Genomic DNA, 21,808 nt, shown 5'->3' on the forward strand with positions numbered 1-21,808 from the left:
ACAACAAGTCTCTATCCCTTGATCCAAGTACTCCTCTCTAAAATATTCTATTCTTTATCGTCCAACACAATATATTATTTACACCATTGCATCTCTTTTTCATATCATGTGGAGTGATTTACCGTAATTGATCATTGTGCTTCCATGACCTTCAATCGAATTACCCCATTATTTGTTGGTTTTCCTAACCTTGAATCGATGATTTGCATGTGTGTTGACAGCATCCATGATGCACATCACGTAACCCAAATACGCTTACTGAACCCAGATCTTCATGATAAGAATGGCATGTTGTAGTACACTGATGCCTGATTTGGTTCGGATGGTTCCGCGTCAGCGGCATAGTTTTTGGAAGCTATCTCTTGCGGTTGTATCTTTCTTCTTCTTTACTCTCTTCCACACATGAAACACTTTAGCATTTTTGTCGCCCTTGGTCTTGCTGCAGTGAGCGTAGCTGCACAAGCAGGTGAACAAGCAGTACTCAAAACCAGCGAACGCCACCAACAAGACCGTCGTCTCATTCAACTAAGGTATGGAATTCCCCCACGACAATGTCGCATTGAGTGTTGGTCATTGCTCTTTATTGCATGTTGCAGTATGGCCACCTCTATTGACGACCTTTTACGCTACTTTGTTCTTGTCCTCCTTCTTATTTACACGTCTTTGAAAAGTGAAAACGACCCTGGCACTTGGCTTACCGAATATGAGATTCTCACGCTGGTGCAGCAACGTACACCTTTCATGGATATCACTGATCATCCCCCTACTCTGGGTGTTGAACAACTTATCGTTGCTGATAGTAAGTGTATTGCATATGGGATTCAATTGGATGGAGAAGAATTCATCGTGGACAATTTTACTAGAGGTCCCTGCCGAGACATCTTACCATGAAGAGGTGCAACGATTCATCGATGACTTGGATACCACAAACATGCAAGAAAACTTGGAAACCTTTACGTCCTTCCACAATCGCTATTACAAGTCGTCGTGGGGTGCACGATCATGTGCCTGGCTATTGGAGAGAATCAAACAAATCGCCGAACCTGCCAATGATCGCGTTACTGTGGAGCCATTCCATCACAAGGTATTGAATGATGCAAGGCACCCCGTCGATTCATTTCAGCATATTTAACATATGCTTCATAGTGGGATCAATTCTCTATTATTGCTCGATTCAATGGCACCAACCCTGATCTTGATAATGAAGTGGTCATTGTAAGCGCACACCAAGACTCCGTCAACATGTGGCTTCCCGACTTTGGTCGCGCCCCTGGTGCTGATGTATGTAGTAATAATACCATGCAACTCTTTTCTCGTTCCACTCATCTTTGAATTATCCTAGGATGATGGCAGTGGCACTGTTACTATCTTAGAAGCATTCCGCAGTCTCGTTGACAATGGATTTGAACCCGAACGTCCCGTTGAGTTCCACTGGTACAGCGCTGAAGAGGGTGGATTGTTGGGAAGTCAAGATGTGGCCAAAGCATATAACAAAGCTCACAAGGATATTGTTGCTATGGTGCAAAATGACATGACTGGTTACATCGGTGCTAATGGTGAGGTCTTTGGTATTGCCACCGATTACGTCCACTTGAAGGTATACATATCCACAAGCTGCTCTGTGTACAAAATACCCACTTTGAACCCCTTTTATAGGTGACAAACTTCATCAAGAAATTGGTCGATACCTATGCTGATATCCCTTACGTTGAAACTGAATGTGGTTATGCATGCAGTGGTAAGAAGGTCGATTCTCATATGCCTTGACAATTAGACTCACTTTTGTATGTCAATAATGCCAGATCACGCTTCGTGGCGCAAGTACGGCTACCCCTCATCGTTTGTAATGGAAAGTGCATTCGATGACTCAAACCATTATATCCATACCTGGGATGACACCATTGACAAGCTTTCGTTCGATCACATGAAGGAGTTTGCTAAGGTGGATATCGGTTTTGCTGTCGAATTGTCTCATCAACGCGAATAAATATGGCAATACAACATCTTGCACATGATGAATTACTAGATCCAAGTATGACCAGCACATTAGTCTTTTTTGTTCGCTCTCTGAATCAACATGGATGATTTTGGGTGGTGGTAAATAGACAATCTACTGCACCATGTGCATTCAATAAAGGCATGTTATATGATTTACGCGTGAAGCGGCCTTTAGTTGTATACAAGTCTTCCAAGTTCCTTTGCAACAAGTGATCATGGACCCCATCACCTTACTACATAACACCTTTTTCCATATTTCACCTTACCCCATCTACACAATAATGCACATTTGGCTGAAATGAAAACAATGCTATGCGTATGCAAGTGTACATTTCAATAGTCGTCTAGTTGATGCAAGCAAATGGGTGATCGTGTGATGATGACGGATTATGCACTTTTATCGGAGGACAAATAATTTGGGTCGTTACTTAATTTCCGGCTAAGATTATCGTACCATGTTTGGAATGCCTTGACAGGTAAATAACCATTGTCGGTGAGATTACCCAACGAGATTGCATTAAGGGGAAGATTAGGCTGAACAAATGAATTGACGTAGTTGTACAAGTTTTCAAGAATTTTGGCGGCAAGGTAACCAGCTTGGCTCATGTTGACAGGCGGCTTAACGATTGCCATGGAATCGGAGCCCGTGTCCATGGCCATGTCACCTTTTAGTGCTTCGACTTGTTGCTGTACTGCGGGGATAGGATCGATCGAGATGCCGAGTGTGGCAGTTGTCGATGGCATGGGTATCGTATTATTGTTCTTGTTGTTGCTTTGTCGAAGTCGAAAGATAGCACTTGGCTTTTCATTATATAAGCTATAAGGGGATGACAAAATCAGATATGCATAATTATTCTCTTCCCGCTTTGTTTCTACACTTTTCTAGCACCCTCCTCAACATAAACATCCTCTTGTATACTTACGCTCCTAATAATTGCCATTCCTTGTTTGGCCATAAAAGATGCACCGTTGCACCGTATCCTTGTTCAAATGGAATGGTGCCAAGCAAAAATACAACAATGTGGTTGATTGACTGGGCGTCCGATAACTCAAAGACGTACTTGTTTGCATCCACCTGCTGTAGGTTTGTTTGTACCTAGGAAAGCCGTGAAGATTTGATGTTAATAGATGCGCTAAAAGTTGTTTTGAATGTTGGCGTGTGATACCATACCAGCCTTCCTGCAACTATGCAGCCAAACATGTTTGAAGAAAATGAGAGAAACGCTGTCTACAAGCCCGCTCGCAGCTGGGGTTTTTAAACATCCTTTGTTCGGTGCCACAGTCACAGTCAGCCCGATGTTGGGTTCCACCGCACGCGAGTTTTTTTCCAGCAAAATCTTGATCCATCCATGCATACGCGTTATGTGTGTAGCACAATCATCATGCTGAGATTCATAAAGACCTGCCATCATCAGCATAGCCAATGCTGTGTTTACGATCACACGTGAGCCAACCTATTATCAATGATCTTTCTTTCTTGGTAAACGCATCGAAGGCAACCAAAGCAAGGTTTATTGATAGCATTGGTAGAAATTAGATATCATCTACTTTGAATGAAAGTATCATCATTCATTGTTCATTCAAACAATGAGCTGGTCCAAAAGTATGTGCACTATGAAGGAGCACTGTTACGATCCTAGCAATCTTATTGGCCAATCTTTTCAATCGCATTTGTGCTGGCGGAATCTGTTGAGCAAATTTGCTGCATGAACTTGGGTACTCACATAATACAACCTTGAAACCAGGGCCCCAAAAAGAACCGTGCTCCATCAAAACGCATACAATGATGCATCATCTACACAATTATGATCATGATGTAAGGCGATTACCTAAAAAGTGCAAGACTTGAATGTGGGAGAAGAAAAAGGTGCTTGGAAGAAAAACACACGGATCATTATGGTGACACACAAAGAAATCTGGACCCGTGCGTTTTGCTGGTGTATCAAACGATCATCTTGCACCAACCTACCCACCATCTTTTTTACCCCAACATCCATTTTCCTTTTTTCTTTTCCCCCTTTTTTCCCTCCTCCTGAAACTTGGCTTGTTTTCCTGCGAGTGGACAATGACTATCCATTCTCCTCATGCTCGGATATACGAGAAGCCCGTAGACCGATTGGATTATTATTATCAAGCGATCCATACAACTATCCTCAGCAAACAAAATGCTGTCAGCGGCCTTATTCCCGCTTCAGTGGCTATCACGGTATGAAAATTTGCTTCCTTTTCTTAACTTACTAATGCATGTCTAATGATTGGCTGCTTATCAAAGACACATGGTGATTACACGGATGCATGGGTGCGGTAAGTAGTCGACAAAGAGCCTTCATAACCTTGGTTTAACATGTATACTCGGATCTAGAGATAATGTTTACTCTATTTATGCCGTGTATGGTCTGGCTCTTGCTTATCGGCGGATTGACAATGATACCGGAAGAGCATGTGAGTCCAAACAATGGGGCCCGGTGATGGTTGCTATGGGATACAAGCATCTCTTTTCTCGATACTAATGCCACGTACCAGTTGAATTAGAGCATTCAGTTATCAAATTGATGCGAGCTTTATTGTTTGCCATGATGCGACAAGCAGACAAGGTAGAAAATTTCAAAAAGACACAATCGCTTGAGCACTCTTTGCACGCCAAATATAACACCAACAATGGTGAAACGGTGGTGGGAGATTTTGATTGGGGTCATCTTCAGGTAACAAAATAATCCTAGCTCAAGGACTTGTAGCTGATAGGTCTTTCTTTATAGATCGATGCGACAAGTCTTTTCCTTTTGGCATTAGCTGATATGACAACGAGTGGATTGACCATTATCTTTACGCAAGACGAAGTTGACTTTGTCCAAAACTTGGTATTCTACATCGAACGTAAGTATGATTTTTCAAGAGTTGGATATTGGCTAATACAAAGCGTGTAGGTGCATATCGCACTCCTGATTATGGCATTTGGGAGCGTGGGAACAAGTCTAACCATGGTCAACCTGAGCTCAATTCATCCTCAATTGGCATGGCACTTGCAGCATTACGTGCTATCAATGGGATCAATCTCTTTGGTGCTAGAGGTGGTCCATCATCGGTAAGCCCTCCTAAAAAGTTGTGTGTAACACAATCATGCAAACATAGCCTTTATTATTAGGTGATCCACGTACTACCCGATGAGTTGACACGCAACTCAACCACGCTACACAGCTTTCTTCCTCGTGAATCCAATTCGAAGGAGATCGATGGCTCGGTGTTGTCAATCATTGGCTTCCCTGCATTTGCTGTATCTGATCAAGATTTGATTCGCCGATCCAAGCAAGAAGCCAAAGATAAGCTAGAGGGCAAATATGGATGGAAGCGGTTTCTACGTGATGGCCATCAAACTGTGTTAGAGGATACCACTCGCTTGCATTATGATCTCAATGAGCTCAAGATCTTTGAAAAGATTGAATCCGAATGGCCCTTGTTTTTCACTTACTTGGTTTTGGAAGGCTTGATGACGGGCAATTTGGATCAAGCACGCGAGTATAGACGCAAGTTGGAGCCTTTGGTGATTGACTCGCTTACCATGCAACCCGTATCCATGTCACCAGCAGCTCCTGTATCACCGGGTGCTTTATCATTTTCATCGGGATCGTCATCTTTCATGAGCCACCATAGTAGCAATAACAACAATAGCATCCCATTGCTTGCCGAACTCTACTATGTCCCTGCTGAACACATCGATGCTGAAAAAGAAAATCCACACTCGCAACCACGCTTGGCCAATGATAACGTTCCACTCGTTTGGGCTCTTTCGCTTTACTTTTTGGGATGCTTGATTGAAGAAGATTTGCTATCGCCCTCCGAAGTTGATCCACTTGGTCGTCGCTTTAGCGCCAACAAAGTTGCACGTCAGCATATTGTGCAAATTGTGTTGCTATCTGAAGATGCAGCATTGCAAAGCACCTTGTCCATGTATGGCCTTGAAACTCAAACTCTGGAAGAGATTACATCCAATATCACTGTTCTTCATCCACGTACCCTTGCCGAGGTATATGCTGGTCTTGGGCGTAATGCGAAAATGGGCTTGAGTGGCAGACCAAAGAGGTAAGTGATGTGTCTTTTAAAGCAAGATTTGGGGGAGGTATACTAATACAAAATGGTAATCTTTAGGCCCGTGGGTGTTTTGGGCACATCACGACTCTACCGTATCCAAGGGCAACTTTATGCATTTACTCCTCATTTTATGGACAATGAAGAATTCTATCTTAATGCAGACCCAGATTACCTCGTATCAGCATTTGAGAGCGAACTCAGCTTTACAAGTGCCAATTGGTTTTACCCTGGAAGGCCTACCATGGTAGTAGTGTTGACACATGCATTATTGGGAAGCATGCAAAACCAGCTTCAAGACTCAGAGACATACCCATTGACAATGACGCAACCGGATCGATCCAAAAAGAACCTTTTGAATTTTTTTATGAACCTACGTTGTGGCGACTGCAATGGTGTACGTGTGCGCTTATGTCGATTAACTGAATCCGTTAATACAAGCAACATCGAGTCACTTGACTTTTTGGTCAATCAGCCTGAGTGGGAGAATATCTTGGTGATGGCCAATCGTACCGCACGTCGCCGTAGACGACGATCAATCCATCGAAAGCTCGCCTATGATGAAGGTGAAACACAAGCCAATACGCCTCGTACGCCTGGTACCAAGACACCTTCTTCAAGAAGACGTAATACGGCATTCCATGGCAAGTCGCTTGCATCTCCGCTTGATAGGCTTAATCAAGAAAGCTACTTTGACCAAATCAGCACTGCACTTGCCCAACTTGAAGCTGATGCATATGAACCCCGTTTCAAGCTCAAAGATCCAGAGAATGTACCTCTTGCTCGTAAAACAGTGGCCCATGCGGATTCCCCATTGGGTGCTAACAACAATAATGCTCGCATTACTGAGCTAGATACATCGGCAAGCAGTAGTTCTCCAAGCGTTGTAGGCATAGCTGGTATATCAAGTGTATCAGATGACCAGCAAGATCAGCAACAACAAGCTATGACTGATTCACCTTTGGCATCCGATATGCTATCACTCGTTCTTGGGGATCCATCACAATTTCAACAGGCTGTTGAATCCCTTGTTGCCTCCGTTAACTTGTATGATCAAATTGGTAAGGTACTAATTAAGATGCAATGATATACCATGTGCTCATTATGGAGTTGTAGACCTGCTTCAATACCTTGTATCATGCAAGTCGCTCGATTTTTATGTCAATGAATTGGAAGCCACCATTAATGAGCTTTTGGAAGAGGTGTATCTTAAATCAATGCGTCTACAGTATTGGTCAATTGCACGCCAAGCTGCTGGTTTATTACGTAAACTAGTGCCATCATTGACAATCAACATCACCGATCTCGTGATTCGGCAGAAGCAAGTTAGCATTGGATCAGGGCCACAAGAATACCTTTTATCGATGCCTACAGGACCTGATGCCTTAAGGAAGATGATTTCAGAGCACTGGTAAGGAATACAACATGAAGGAAGGATTCGAAAGACTCATTGTGGGAAAACAGCAACGACGATGTACGTGAAGGGCCTGTAGTTCAAGAGATCATTTTGTATTTGGGAAGTTTCATTCGTACCGCGCCTCATATTTTTGATGGCATCCTTCGACTACGAACCCATTACATCATCATTGCATTACGTGAAGAGATCAGCCGCATCAATGGATGTGACGAGGAAGAGGCAGTGGAGCATTTGATGCAATTATCACCCTTTGAGATCAAGTCGCTATTAGGCACCATCTTGTCGGGTCCAAGTCTTTGTGATGCTACTACAAGTGATATTGTGGTACGCGACAAGCCTGGTGGATTTATGATGCTTTCACTTCCACCCGCTGTACCTAGCATGACTTCCATTAGCAACATGACTAGCAACAGTACCACAGTAATCGAATCCGCTGACAAGGACATCTTTATCCGCGTCCAATCGGCTGGATATGCATCGGGCAACTTTGCACGTGTCGAGATCAATGGCAACTCTATGCATGCAACATCACGTGGTGTTCATGTATGGGCTATTACGCGTGATGGCGTTCACAGCGGTGGGAATGAGAGCAATGGAAACAAATTGCTGTTGGAGCGTGCATCATTCGATACCCATATTTCGATCGAAGAGAGTCGAAGTTTCAAACGTTTTATTGATTGGTTGGCCGCTGGTACTATCGTGGTGATTGCTGTCAAGGATGATTTCATCGAACATTTGGATCAAGGTGGCATTGATGCTCTCAAAAGTCTTGGTAGTACCAAGATCCAACAAGTTGGTTATCGTGATTCTTACGTGCTGATCTCTGAGAAAGGCAAGTATCTTTATTATCATAACATGATAATGAACCAGCAATAAAAGCTAACAATGACAAATGATAGGTGCACCCAAGGAAAATGCAATTGAGGTCCACAAACCCCATAACATGGGTCCGACACATGTCGTTGAACGACACATTGATCTACAGCTAAGCAAGTCTAATGATATCCATGTTGCACCGACCTCGTTGGGTGGCAACCCTGAAACCATGACAACCGATTTCCCAAAAAGCAACGGGCGCTGGTTGCGTCGTAGAAAGAATGATGGCGCTCTTAATCGTGTACCACCCAACTTCTTCCCTCGTGTATGGCAGATCCTTGATAGTAGCAAAGGTTTGCGCATTCGCAAGCATGTCCTTCCGCGTGATCCAACAGTCCTTGAAAAGACGGCTGAAGAATTCAACTTTGCCCTTGCTGTGGAAGGTTTTCTTGGATGGTTCATCGACCCTGCAGAACGTCAAATTGCTGTGGAGACGTTGATGATCATTTATCGCTTCAAGGAACGTAATCCCGAGATGCGGATATTGGATGACATGATTGATATCTCTGCCATTATGGATACTGCCATTCAATACTTTTGGAAAAAGTGGGCCAAAGATGGATATGCATACGAGGCGAACAAGGATTTGGCACATACTTTGTTTTATGATTTGCCACAACAAGGATCATCTGAAAGCACCTCATCTTATCTCGCCAAAGCTGCTGTCAAGGTGTTGCCACTTGAGTTTAATTATCAAGAAGAAGAAGCTTAAAGACATACTATAAATACAAGTTTATGTTGGGGGAATAAAAAGGAAGTATCTTCATTTATCAAATGATGGGATGATGTCTATTGATGGGGTCTCTACATGCTCTATTCCATCATCTCTTGTAAGCGTTCTCGTGCTTGTTTACCATTATTCCATTGGCCATTCTCATCACAGGTAGGTAAACCCACTTGTTCCACGGCGAAGCTGGCAGAGACAGCACCATAAAAACATGCCTTGTATGGATCCATATTGCATTCTTCCAATCCGATACATAATCCTCCACAAAAAGTATTGCCTGCTCCTGTGACATCGCGTACACGTTGTGGATCTTTGCTCCAATAGGCAGGTACCCATCTTGGTGTAGTGTGATCGGTTGAGTAAACGACAGCTCCTCGTTTTCCAGCACGTACAATGAGCGACTTGGGAGTAGTGGTGGTGTCATTGTTGCCGTTTTTTGAATATGGATTGCGGATAAAAAAGTCGTCAAAGAGCATTTGGCTGTATTTCTCAATGGATTGTGTTGTATCTCCAGGTTGCTGGATATTCAATAAGGCTGCAGCTTCTTCATGATTGGGCGTCACCACATCCATCAATCGAGCAGCTTTGCAAACAACATCATAAGCCTGTTGAATAATCAAGTAAATGATCCGAGATGTCGAATGAGATAATTATAGACGTATACCTCTGGTAAACAAGCCCATGGTAATGGTTCCCAAACGAATTTAGCCGGGACACAATCAGCTCTTGCACGCCACTGGGTCACAATGTCAATGGCTCTCTCTGGTGCACAAATGATATGGATGACCTTGACAGACTTCACCCACGACAAAGGAGGATCCAGGGCTGTGATGCGAATAATAGGATGGATGTATTCAAAGTCGCTATGCTGAGCTTGTTGGTATGTGCGTGAATCCACTTCCAGCAAGGCTTACCGATGATCATTGGCACCGAAGATATTCAATCCTCGCGTTGTAGGCATATCATCATGACGTACATGTTGCAACGTGATCTCGAGACTGTCAAGCTGTTGCTCAACTTCCAACGGTAGATCATGACCTTCCTGTGCAAGGTATGCAATCTTTAGAGATTCAGGAGGCTTCAACCATACTCGCATGCCTATATTGAGGAACGCTTTAGTTTATGCACTGCATGTCGACGACTCAATGCGTACCATAGATTGCGTAAATGCCTGCACCACCAAGAATATTACGTTCCTCTGTACCATCAGGATAACGAATGTCGTCAATGATAAGGCTTCCGAAAGAGGTAAAAATTGGGTCAACCATAGGAGAGAGAAAGAGGTGGAATGTGTGTTGCACCACCTGCATGATATCATATGTCTCATTTACGTGAAACCTGGAGTCTGTTCTTTAACCACAGGTGGGATACTACCTCATTCAAACCAACACATGATGTAAAAAGAGAAGAGATTATAGATTTTCATTTGATTGCTTTTCCATACACTTTTCCAATAAAGTCATAATATTATCTAATCCTTTCAAAAGACCCTCATCTTGTGATTGTCTATTGGCATCCCACCTCGAGTGTGCAAAGTCAATCAGCCGTACATCGCATAGCTTTGGTTCTTCTTCTTCATCCTCCTCCTCTTCCTCATTCTCTCCTTCTTCCAGTGCTCGTGTCTTTTCTTGCCGATCCTTTTGCAACATACTTTTCCATGTCGTATCTGCTGCCTCCTTATCACCTTCGAACACCATCAATAGCGATGCACAGTACATCTCCAACTCGGGATGCTCCTCAACGTATTCACGAATGGACCCAATATCGTCGAGAAGGTTCTCCAAAATCCAATTCATCTTGGTACCCGAAATACGCTTTCGATTGCTGTCATTGTTGCTGCTGCTACCACCAATGTCCTTCTCTTGTTCTTCATCCTGCACAATCACTGGATCATTGGCTTTGGCGTAGGCTGATGTAGGGAAAAAGAACGATAATAGACCATCCAAAATCGTGTCAGCTGTTCGAGAACGACCGAATTGCTTGTCATAAATAGCCCATGTACGATCAATGGTATTGTAGACCTAATCAGTAAATGTAAACACCTTCTCCACGGTGATAATGAGTTGATAATACCCCTACCTTCATTCCTGATATACGAATCCCGAGTTCTTCAGAGGTGGTTCCTTTGGCATTCTTTTGCATCTTCTCCCGTTTCTCTGGTGTCGCATCATCATCGTATAACCGGGTGCCCAATTTGAGATCGAGAACGCACGGACGTGTAAAACCATGCAGCACGTTTTCTAAACATAGATTCTGTGTATATCACACACGCATCCCATGCGGTTAAGGATCAATCAATAACAATGAATACACATTCCATTCAATGATAGAACAAAGGATATCATCCAAAGATCGTCCTTGGGAGTCGCTAGGTCGATGATCTTGTAATGGTGTATCAGCATCGGTGGTAGAGGAAGCCTTGAGAAGAGTCTCTGATAGCTCTGCATCATTTATATGCTGTTCACGTAACATTGCCAGTTCTGAATCGGTTGCCATATGCAAGTTGCCAAAACACTTGGGAATCCAGCACTCGAAATCGGGACGTTGTTGAGCTTCTTCGTAAAAGTCGATTTCCTTTCTGGTCGCTGGTTTGATCACCATAAGGTCGTGTGTCGAGAATCGAAGTAGTCGATCGTGTCCAGCCACTTGATCGGTGAATTTGACAAGCTTTGTCGCGTTGGGTGGAATGACGGATGCCATGGCAAAAAGGAGGAGACAAAGAAAGGGATAATGCTAGCTGTCCGTTTCTTCTGAGTTTTGTACAAGTTGCTTTGCTGGATACCCTTCTACATACACAACACACGCATATTGGTCCCATAAATGTAAGTTCAAAGACATGCATTATGGAGGGAGAGAAAAAGAGTATGTGCCATTGAAGATGTATGTGGATAACGTGGATGATTTATGCATGATACTACATAGACCCCTTTTTGGGCATCTGCAAACATCTATGGCAATGGATCAAACACAGCTGGCGGGACCATGGTCGCGATGATCTATGGTGCCATTCTACACGTATCTTTATAAGGTGCTTATTACCGGATTCAATGGGTCAACCATAGTCAATCGTTGCACACATACATGCTCACACAAGGCAACGTCAGATCTTCTCTTCTCCCCTTGTGATACAGACGATGTTGAATCAAGATCTTTTTTGCATGACACAACAGACATGAATGATTATTGGCGAGGTTCCCATGCAATAAACGCCGTTGCTCTCTCGGAACAAAAGAGCGTGAAAACTCCGTTGAACTTTTCCAAATCTTTCAGGCACGTCGGGTTAAAGTAGCTTGTTTCATCTCGTTTAGATTTCTTACTTCTTTCTTTCCCGCTCTCTATTGTGTATACTATGGCCTCACTACGTGGAATTATAATTGGTGCCTTGACCCATGCTCATCATGAGCTCGAGAAAATGTCCAAGGCATATCCTATCTCTTACGTACAAGCAAAATCTCGAGAGGAATTCTTGCAGGATTGTCAAAGTGAAAAGTATCAAGATGTGGTTGCTGCCGTACTCTCTTATGAAGCCATCCCTGTAAGTATCCCCTAAGGTGGCTCTTTAAAGCATGATCGTCTTTTACCAACGCGTGTCTTAGACTTTGGGTCCATTCAACAAAGAGTTCATTGATAAGCTTCCTCCAAAGTATGGACCACAACGTGGGAAATGAAAGCGCCGCCCCAGCCCACAACCCCACTCACTCATTGTCAATTTAGACTCAAGTATCTCTCTTGGAATGCTGCTGGATATGACCCTGTAGACATTGATGCATGCACAGCACGTGGCATTTTCGTTTCGCATACCCCTTCTGCTGTGGACAACGTACGTGTTATCGCCATAGCTAACGTGTGCATGAGATTCACCATTATGCAACATCTAGGCCACTGCCGACGTTGCTGCCATCTTGATCTTGTCGTCATTCCGTAACACGTCTCAATTTGAACGAAACTTGAGAGAAGGTATTTGCATTACATCAACAAGGGATGGCTGATGAAGAAGAAAGGTTGACAATTTTAATGGATTAGGCCGCTGGCGTCATGGTGTCCAATTTGGCAATGATCCTGAGGGAAAGACTTTGGGTATTCTTGGAATGGGTGGTATTGGCAAGGCGTTAGCCAAACGTATGTATGGCTTTGATATGAAGATTCAATACTACAATCGCAACAAACTTGATCCCGAAGGTACGGAGATGAATGGGGGTGCATGAACTTTCGCACACTTTAGGCAATCGCACAGCCACTGATTTCGTGTGAATCATCATTCTTTAGTCGAGAACAAGTATCATGCATCTTACGTTGATTTCGATACTCTATTGCGTACATCCGATTGCATCTTTGTCAGCGTTCCCCTCAACAAATCCACTTACCACTTGATCGATGGTCCTGAGTTTGCAAAGATGAAGGATGGTGTTATCATTGTCAATACAGCACGTGGCAAGGTTATTCGTGAAGCAAGTCTTGCTAGAGCCTTGGAGACTGGCAAAGTAGCTGCTGCTGGTTTGGATGTGTTCGAAGATGTAAGTAGTGCCCCTTTTTCCCACGCTATTGTTTCGCCATCATCCTCATCTAACACGTAATCTCTGTAGGAACCTGATGTGATCCATCCTGGCCTATTGAGTCATCCTCGTTGCACACTTCTTCCTCACATCGGCACCAACACCCAAGAAACCATGCATGCAATGGAAATGGTTTGCTTAAACAATTTTGAGACCGCACTCACTAAGGGCACATTCATCAATCCCATTCCTGAGCAAAAGCATCTGTTCTAGTAGTTATATTGAAGAGCGACTATATAATACAGATAAAAGGGGGATTATGATACTACAACTGAGGATGAAGAAGAAGAAATGATACAAGCAATTATACAAGGGGTGGGAATTATGGATGCAATGTACACTGAGAGATCTAGACTTGGATGGCAGGTTGTGAAATTGGATTGTTGGTTAGATCTTGATAAGGACGCTTGGGTGGTGGATAGGGTCCTTCTACAAGCACCATGAATGCTTGACGCAATGCACGTGTAAGGGAATTTCTCTTTGATGATTCGGTTGTCTGATGCGATTGACGTTTCGACGCAACGGTTGCTGTGGGTGGATTTGATTCTTGTGCAGGGGATACTGGAGGAGTGTTGCTGCTGCTGATCGCCATAGCATTGTTGTCATGTGCCTGTGCAATGGTTGACACGTCGATCTTGCATGGCTTTAGCCAAGGGTGATACAAGACTAAGTCCAAGGATGCACGCGTTGTGTCAGGAGCAAGCATTCGACGTAACAAGTCCTTGACATCTTTTTAACGACATTAGCCATGGATACGGTATCCAACAACGCGTTGTATCTTACCTGACGATAAGTCTGGAGGAACGCTGAACCCGGCATGGAGCATCTTTTTGAACATTTGACGGTCATTGGCAGCATTAAAAGGGAACTTGCCTACAAGCATACGATAGAGGCTGACACCAAGAATCCATACATCGACAAGTGATTGCTGCGATGGGGGACCATGGGCAATTGACATTTCTGGTGGAATGAACTGGGCGTTGCTTTACATGTTTGGAAAAGGATGTAAGTTTAGTCGTGTCGTGCAAAGGCAATAAACAAGGCAACACAAAATGATGTACTCACCCACAAAATCGGTGCTGTTCGGTATCCCCCCTGATTGAGAATCGTATCCATTCGATATTGCTCTTGTCATCAAACAGGATTTCGATATCACGAGGTATGTTGCTGGTACCAGAGTACTCCTTTTGCCTTTCCAACTGCCGTCGATATGCTGATTTCACCATTTTGGCAAATTTATGGCGACATTGGTCTTCATCACCAACCAGCTCTGGAGGAAATCGAGATGCATCACTTTTTTGTTGTTTCGAGGAAAGGAATAAAGAAGATGGCTCGTATGACGATTCGACTGCAGATGATGATGGTGATGAGGGATGATCTTGATGCTCCTTATCGTGTTGTTCAATTGAGTGATTGGTATCCATGGTAGTTGATGAGATAGGCTTCATTTCCTTGTCCTCGTTGTTGTAATCAACTGATGAACGCGATAGACGTGGTTGTGGTAAAGTTGAATGAGTGGATTCGGATTTGACGGTCTCGCTTTCTTCGAGAATGGTGTATAACTCTGCTGCGGTAGTGCGTCTTCTTTCGTCGTCGTGGTGTTTGGATGTGAGCTCAATGGATCGTTTGTTGGCAGGTGAAAGGGAGGATACCCGCTAAAAAATGAAAAATGAAAGAAAGAGCAGTGGTTAGTTGTTTTGAAAACTTGGGCGCTTTGAAAAGGGAAATTGACTATGACAAATGCGCCATAATCAATAACATGGTGCCTGATTTTTGCTCTTTGTGACACCCGCCTGATGCTTCTTGTTCAACAACGACGCCAAAATGAACAAGCCTCCCCTCCTCCTTTTCCGTTCAATCAACTCAATATATTTACCAGTATCACATATTTCATCCACACACATAATAAAGCCTGCAATCAATCATGGGGAGAGAAATTGGATGTGAATGAGAACGTGGACCACCGAGATTGAGTCAGCTGTTGCTGCTGCATTAAAGTAACGTGGATATCCCTTTCAGGGCAAACAAACAAACACGCAAAGTAAACGTGGATGAAGTAATGCCTGAAAAAGCTGCTACCCGCCAGATCTCATAGCACCCCCTTGCATGATTTCTTGCTCCCACCCCTTGTTCATTCCACACATGGCTTTCCTCCATTGCCCATAAACACCCATTCCCATCCCGAGTATCGGAATCTGATAATTGTGGCAAATTGAAAAGCTCACCTGGGAAGATCCTACTCGTCGTGTAGTGACAGCAATGGGTTGCCGGGTACTAGTGCCGATGACAGCTTTTGTGCCCGTGTCGTCGTTGTTGCTTAGAGAATCCGGTTCAATAAAAGGCAATGGTGGTCGATCAGGTGAAAGGCCGTGGAAATTTGATGAATGTGGTGATAGCTTGGCACGTAGCCGTTGCCACCAATGTTTAATAGGATCGGTATTGTCGCGCTGTCGATGATGCGATATTGTTTGTTGTTGTCTTTTAGTGCTGTTGTGTTGCTGGGATCCTGATGGAAAGCGTAGCATCATCTAGATGCCATGAAGGTTGTAGACAACAGCAAAAAAACACGCTCAATGTGTGTAAAAATGGTGAAGGATAGTAGCTTTAAAAGAGAAAGAGAAAACCAAGGTTTCCGTAAAAGTTTTCCGTGGCTGCTATACTTATTGTGTGTTCAATAGCCTGTTTATCTTGTCGCCGGTAGCTTTGTGTGTCCATAATGTTGCCCGTTATATATGCTCGAGCCGGCTTTACAAATCCGGCAATCATACATCCCACGTTGTTATCGACCCTCCATTGCTGGTTATCTAATGTACATGTATGCACCTTTTGTGTGCTTGTCTTACAGTGCTTATGTCCGTGTCTCATTGTCTGCCAACTTGACACTTTTCACTATGAGGCAAAGATTGCTACTATGTTTTATTTACTTGTTTGCTTCAAAGGACATTTTCAAAAGATATCGTGTTTTCAATCGCTTAAAATGGACGTGGTCGCACAACGCGTGGCACACTTTTTGCCTTCTAGTTGTCCAAAACCCCTCACTCCTAGCTCATGATCACGGCCACTATTGTGCCGAGATCAGGATTTGCACCCGCCTCCCGAATAAAGCAATGTTGTAACGTGGTTGTAGTGACAGAAAGAGAGACCAGGGAAGGGATAAGCAAGGAGGTAAGCAAAAAAGAGCAGCAACAGCAATCTCGGATAAAACATGAGAGCGACACAATGAATATGTAATAACAGGCTGGATTGACCAAGAGAAACCAGATGATCTACATCACACCCTCATACCTCCACGACAACATTTGGATATCCGGATTTTGATGTTTCCTTTTTTTCACTCCCATTACTGTGTTAGTGTAAATGTTGGCTATACACAATTTGGTATCACAACAACCGATATGATTGATTTTCATTCTCCTGGATCGTGGCCTTCCTCCCTGTTTTATTTTGGCTTGGCACATCTGCCATTGAGTCATGTATGTGTTGTGTGGACGCCCATGATTTGCCACACATAATATACGTTTATGATCAAAAGGGGGTGAACAAGGCATTTCTTCCACCGCAACGGATTCACTGGAGGTTTGTACAACCACTATTACCACGTTGTGATTAACGCCACCTATAGGATGGAGCTATACAAATCGTGATCCTTGGTCTAGCACGAGCCTGGGCCCACGCAAGGGGATGTGGCAAAGTATCCCCATCATTCTCTTACAGCATCATCCGACATGTCAACCTTCGGTATTCGGATACATGGAATCTTTTTTCCGCGCGCTGTATGTGATGTGATATTAGGTTCAGGATCCACGCTTGGCTTCTATGTTTGAAGGATCCACAAGAACGACACGGACCATGTGGGACCTTACGAAAAGGTTACTCCAATTAACAAGGTATTCACACATCAATTATTCGGCACAAGCCGTTTCAGGAATAATGACTTTTATGTATCCAATTGCTATGCTATTATGTACACAATGGACCATGGATGGGTTGATTGCTCGTATTCTCTCCAATGTGGATGATGGTGGTGCATGTGATGGAGTTCGAAATACGTCACTGTGACTAGCTGCATACCCGGGGGTGGAAGGATTGGGCTGAGAAAACATTGGCTGAAAGGATTGGGCGTCTCGCTTTTTGTTTTCTCCATCGAACTCTTTTTAAAGAAACCACAGGTGCGTCAACATACACAATGCGCGTAAACGTCCATTGAAGAACACCAATGTACTTATCTATCTATGTCTATTCAGAATCATGGGACATCATCACGGTTATCAAGGCTGGTAAGCAATTGGCAATGGCAACCCATTTGGAGCTTGGCATGTGTATTGACCTTTTATCATAACAACAATAGGTGGGGACATATGGGCGGTCCTACTCAACGTGTGAGTAGATGTTATCCATGGCAACAATGAGAAGAAGGGGAAAAAAGGAGAAGGATTTCATATAGCAATTTACTGACATGATGTGATTTATTAGGGCATCGTGACCTACATGCTTTCTCCCTTTGAGCAGAAGCCTTTTGCTGGTGCACTCAACAATGCCATCTTCAACACTTCCCGCCGTGTCGCATCACAAATCCCTTACGTTGGTGTTGCCTTTGGTCTCGGTTACTTGATCTACAGCGGTGCCAACAAGTATCATGCTCACCTTACCTCCAAGGCTGGTCATGCTGAAGCTGGCGATCACTAGATTTCTTCATTTTCATTCCTATAATACATAAAAGCCCAAGAGTATATCTTTTGTCATTATACAAATAGCGAGAGATGGTAGAGATGGAGATGGAGAGAGTGAGATGAATGAATGGATGATACTAATCTATTGGGGTGGGCTGAGTTGACGACGAATAAGAAGATGTGCACACACACATAGAACAACCGCTATAGAAAAAAGAGCTTATAGCTAACGAATAAGGCAAGCCAAGTGTGCATCAGCTCCCCCGGTGCTTCTTTTGTACAGACTTAACTTGGCTTGGTTTCTTTTTCTTTCTTTTACTCCTTCTTTGCTCTTTTTACTATTCTTCTTCTTCCCTTTTACCCTTTTTCCTTTACTTCATCCTTACGTTCCTTGCACACCAGAATCATTTCATCCAATGTCAGCAACAAGGGGTTCTATCGATAACCGCTACATGTGGCTCGGTCTTTACTTTGCTTTCAATCTCGGCCTCACCCTTTACAACAAGGCAATATTACTCGACTTCCGTTACCCATGGACCCTTACGGCCATTCACACCTTGTGCGGCTCAATCGGTTGCTACATCTTGTACTTTTTGGGCTACTTCACTCCTGTGAAATTAAAGGAGCAGGAGAACATGGTCATGCTAATGTTCTCGGTCTTGTACACCATCAACATTGCCATTAGCAACGTCTCTCTGTAAGTACTCTTTTGTATTCTATTGGGGTGGTTGCCATGCTGCTTTGCTTGTAGTATGGGGGAGCGTATCATGGATACCGTTGCGAGCATGCGGCTGGGTGATTGGTTGAGCCAAGGATAGAAAGGGGAGCAAGGGGATTGTATACATACACACACACACACACGCACGCACACACACACACAAGCATATCGACGCACACAAGAGTTACAGTGTTACTAACCAATTTCTGTGTTTTGTCGATCATTTTTTTAGCAATCTGGTATCAGTGGCTGTAAGTTAACTTACCCGGGAGTTTGCTATACCCTTTTCTATCTCGGAGTCCACACCGCACAACGATGCAACTCAAGAAATATTAAACTAACCACATTAATATCTCCGTTTTATTAGTTCCATCAAGTGGTGCGAGCAATGACACCCGTATTCACGGTGATGATCTCGATTATGTTTTTGCAAAAGTCTTATTCAACCCTAACGTATTGGTCTCTATTGCCGGTAAGCTATTTTGTCTCAGACTTGGATTTTGGTACCTTATCTAAAATGTTTGGGATCTGCGACTTTTCCCAAATAGGTCGTCGTCGGTGTCGGCTTTGCAACCTTTGGTGAATACGGATATACGGCAATGGGCTTTATGCTAACCGTTCTCGGTACAATCCTCGCTGCTGTGAAGACTGTTGTCACCAACCGTATCCTTGTTGGTCGTCTCAAGCTTGAACCTTTGGATCTTTTATTACGCATGTCGCCTCTTGCTTTCGTTCAATGCGTCATTTACGCTTTCATGACAGGCGAACTTGAACGTGTACAAGAATTCTCTGCTGCCAACATGACTGTAGGCTTGGCTACCGGTTTGTTGATCAATGGTGCCATGGCATTTGGTCTCAACATTGTCAGCTTCACCGCCAACAAAAAGACAAGCGCCCTTACTATGACAGTGGCCGGCAATGTCAAACAAGTGCTTTCCATTGTCCTTGCCGTCGTCATCTTTAAGCTCGACATCAATGCCACTAATGCATTTGGTATCATTCTGACTTTGATTGGTGGTGCCTGGTATGGGTAAGTGTCATCATTATTATGTTATATCCCATTCATAACAAATCATTAACAATCACCTCATCAATTTGCAGCAAGGTGGAACTATCGGAAAAGGCAAACAAGGCCAAGCAGGCCGTTCTTCCTGTATCTCAACCCAATGACGATGAAAAGGATCATGTCAACACCAGCCGCTAAAGCAACAGTAGCAGCATCCCTTATCTTTTCCTCATAACATATTTGTTCTCTTTCTTCTCGCTATCCCCTTTTCCTACCTTATCGTATTCATCACAATCACCCACACAAACACACATCTAGACTTAGTTGCATCCTTCAAAGAAAGCCATACGTGTACTTTTCCCCCCTTTCTTGTATCGTCTTTCTTTATCCTTCACCATTCCTCTCGTTTTGATGGTTCCCAGCGATCCATGCATACCAAAAAGGCAATAAGGGCTCAATGCCTTTTTTTGACCAAGAGCAAAGAATCAAAAATCATCATCAGTAACTATATTGGACAATGTGTGTGTGTATTTTTGGAAATGAGTGATCCATGCGTCATGTGTTTATGTTTGTGTGATGCATTACGGCTGAGTACACTTATGAAACTGCGACCTGCGCCGCTTATATCATCATGTGGATCACCATCCTGCTGATCTCCTTTATGGAAAGCCAATAGCAGTGGCAACGTGATCATCTTCGCCATAAATAATCCTGTAATTGCAATTCCCTGGTAACAATGCATCCGTGTTGATAGTACAAGCGCTGACATGGACAGCCAGGGTTTTCACGGGTCGATAGCGTATTGGCTACTTGCATCTTAGCACGTGTAATAATATTGCATAACGCAATGCATAGTTGAGATTTGCTTTTGCCACCATCGTTGCACAAGTGTCATGCGCGCATAGCATGAAGTAATATGCAGTCCTGACGCAATTTTTCTATTCATATACACGAAGCGACTATTCTTAACCTTTTCAGAAAAGTCTATGATTCGTACAACTGCTCAATCATTATCTCATTCATTAAACCATTATGCTCCTTGGGATCTAAATGATGGAACGTTCAATTAGTTGATGCGCCTTTTCCCCTATATGTAAAAAAAGTATATAAACGGGTAGATCCGTGCCTTTTACTCACACGTGATGTACTTGAAAATCCAAACGTGCGAGCTGTTTATGGCACTGAATAGGTGTATAATCGAAGATCAAGTAATCCAATGACTGTAGTAGAAGATGGATCCTTGTGTCGATATGCATCAAGCTTTGATTGCAGCAATAGGATAAATGCTGTATGTAAGGTTGACAGTTGTAGCACGTATCCTTTGCTGTTAACGTATAAGCAATCGCGTGTAATTGCAATTATGCATGAAAGAAGGACAAGGTATCCTCATGGTACAACGTATTAGTACAAAAGGATGCAATTTCTACACTGTTGGATGGCTATGATTACGTGCAAATCATTTATGGTTGATCCCAATCTAAACAGGCTTTGTGTCATCTAATCCAACTTTACCTAATCATCATCAATCTAGAAAACAACCAAGTGATCCTTATCTTGCACATGTGAGCTGATAATACAATGCTCTAAACATCACGTTGGTGAATCAGAGGAAGTCGAAGAATAAGATATAATAGTGAGGGCATTTATTCTAAGTATATGAAATGAGGAAAAACAGCATTGCAAGTCGAAAGTAAGGTGTGGGTGAATAGCATATGGTCAATGTGCGTCACTGTGTCATAGTGTCTTGATTTCTGCCATCA

General features: G+C 43.4%; 9 protein-coding genes across 9 annotated transcripts; 5 read left to right on the top strand and 4 right to left on the bottom strand.

Annotated features, from left to right (window-relative positions):
* Positions 1-402: 402 nt before the first annotated feature.
* O0I10_009455 (uncharacterized protein) lies at positions 403-1,987 on the top strand (the record flags this gene model as incomplete). The annotated part of the gene is made up of 7 exons (XM_058489447.1): positions 403-530; positions 672-799; positions 864-1,084; positions 1,147-1,281; positions 1,343-1,597; positions 1,657-1,738; positions 1,803-1,987. The coding sequence occupies 7 exons, from the start codon at positions 403-405 to the stop codon at positions 1,985-1,987; spliced, it is 1,134 nt and encodes a 377-aa protein (XP_058339804.1).
* A 398-nt stretch (positions 1,988-2,385) lies between these two features.
* Positions 2,386-3,199, bottom strand: O0I10_009456 (uncharacterized protein; the record flags this gene model as incomplete). Its single annotated transcript, XM_058489448.1, has 3 exons — positions 2,386-2,815; positions 2,922-3,094; positions 3,170-3,199. The coding sequence occupies 3 exons, from the start codon at positions 3,197-3,199 to the stop codon at positions 2,386-2,388; spliced, it is 633 nt and encodes a 210-aa protein (XP_058339805.1).
* An 864-nt stretch (positions 3,200-4,063) lies between these two features.
* Positions 4,064-9,086, top strand: O0I10_009457 (uncharacterized protein; the record flags this gene model as incomplete). Its single annotated transcript, XM_058489449.1, has 11 exons — positions 4,064-4,204; positions 4,271-4,302; positions 4,361-4,440; positions 4,522-4,700; positions 4,755-4,872; positions 4,923-5,080; positions 5,141-6,075; positions 6,142-7,142; positions 7,198-7,492; positions 7,546-8,330; positions 8,398-9,086. 11 exons carry the CDS (start codon positions 4,064-4,066, stop codon positions 9,084-9,086), a joined length of 4,413 nt encoding a protein of 1,470 aa, XP_058339806.1.
* A 101-nt stretch (positions 9,087-9,187) lies between these two features.
* Positions 9,188-10,369, bottom strand: O0I10_009458 (uncharacterized protein; the record flags this gene model as incomplete). The annotated part of the gene is made up of 4 exons (XM_058489450.1): positions 9,188-9,706; positions 9,766-9,964; positions 10,016-10,199; positions 10,255-10,369. 4 exons carry the CDS (start codon positions 10,367-10,369, stop codon positions 9,188-9,190), a joined length of 1,017 nt encoding a protein of 338 aa, XP_058339807.1.
* Positions 10,370-10,513: 144 nt separating this feature from the next.
* O0I10_009459 (uncharacterized protein) lies at positions 10,514-11,801 on the bottom strand (the record flags this gene model as incomplete). The annotated part of the gene is made up of 3 exons (XM_058489451.1): positions 10,514-11,122; positions 11,181-11,354; positions 11,415-11,801. The coding sequence occupies 3 exons, from the start codon at positions 11,799-11,801 to the stop codon at positions 10,514-10,516; spliced, it is 1,170 nt and encodes a 389-aa protein (XP_058339808.1).
* A 649-nt stretch (positions 11,802-12,450) lies between these two features.
* Positions 12,451-13,867, top strand: O0I10_009460 (uncharacterized protein; the record flags this gene model as incomplete). The annotated part of the gene is made up of 7 exons (XM_058489452.1): positions 12,451-12,636; positions 12,698-12,744; positions 12,816-12,921; positions 12,980-13,058; positions 13,125-13,280; positions 13,368-13,615; positions 13,685-13,867. 7 exons carry the CDS (start codon positions 12,451-12,453, stop codon positions 13,865-13,867), a joined length of 1,005 nt encoding a protein of 334 aa, XP_058339809.1.
* Positions 13,868-14,003: 136 nt separating this feature from the next.
* Positions 14,004-16,179, bottom strand: O0I10_009461 (uncharacterized protein; the record flags this gene model as incomplete). Its single annotated transcript, XM_058489453.1, has 4 exons — positions 14,004-14,383; positions 14,438-14,637; positions 14,720-15,309; positions 15,880-16,179. The coding sequence occupies 4 exons, from the start codon at positions 16,177-16,179 to the stop codon at positions 14,004-14,006; spliced, it is 1,470 nt and encodes a 489-aa protein (XP_058339810.1).
* Positions 16,180-17,902: 1,723 nt separating this feature from the next.
* Positions 17,903-18,340, top strand: O0I10_009462 (uncharacterized protein; the record flags this gene model as incomplete). Its single annotated transcript, XM_058489454.1, has 3 exons — positions 17,903-17,931; positions 18,003-18,033; positions 18,128-18,340. The coding sequence occupies 3 exons, from the start codon at positions 17,903-17,905 to the stop codon at positions 18,338-18,340; spliced, it is 273 nt and encodes a 90-aa protein (XP_058339811.1).
* A 400-nt stretch (positions 18,341-18,740) lies between these two features.
* On the top strand, positions 18,741-20,246 carry O0I10_009463 (uncharacterized protein; the record flags this gene model as incomplete). Its single annotated transcript, XM_058489455.1, has 5 exons — positions 18,741-19,021; positions 19,275-19,293; positions 19,410-19,514; positions 19,591-20,066; positions 20,144-20,246. 5 exons carry the CDS (start codon positions 18,741-18,743, stop codon positions 20,244-20,246), a joined length of 984 nt encoding a protein of 327 aa, XP_058339812.1.
* Positions 20,247-21,808: the final 1,562 nt, after the last annotated feature.

Source organism: Lichtheimia ornata (assembly GCF_029851405.1).
Source record: "Lichtheimia ornata isolate CBS 291.66 chromosome Unknown scaffold00055, whole genome shotgun sequence".
NCBI lineage: Eukaryota > Fungi > Mucoromycota > Mucoromycetes > Mucorales > Lichtheimiaceae > Lichtheimia > Lichtheimia ornata.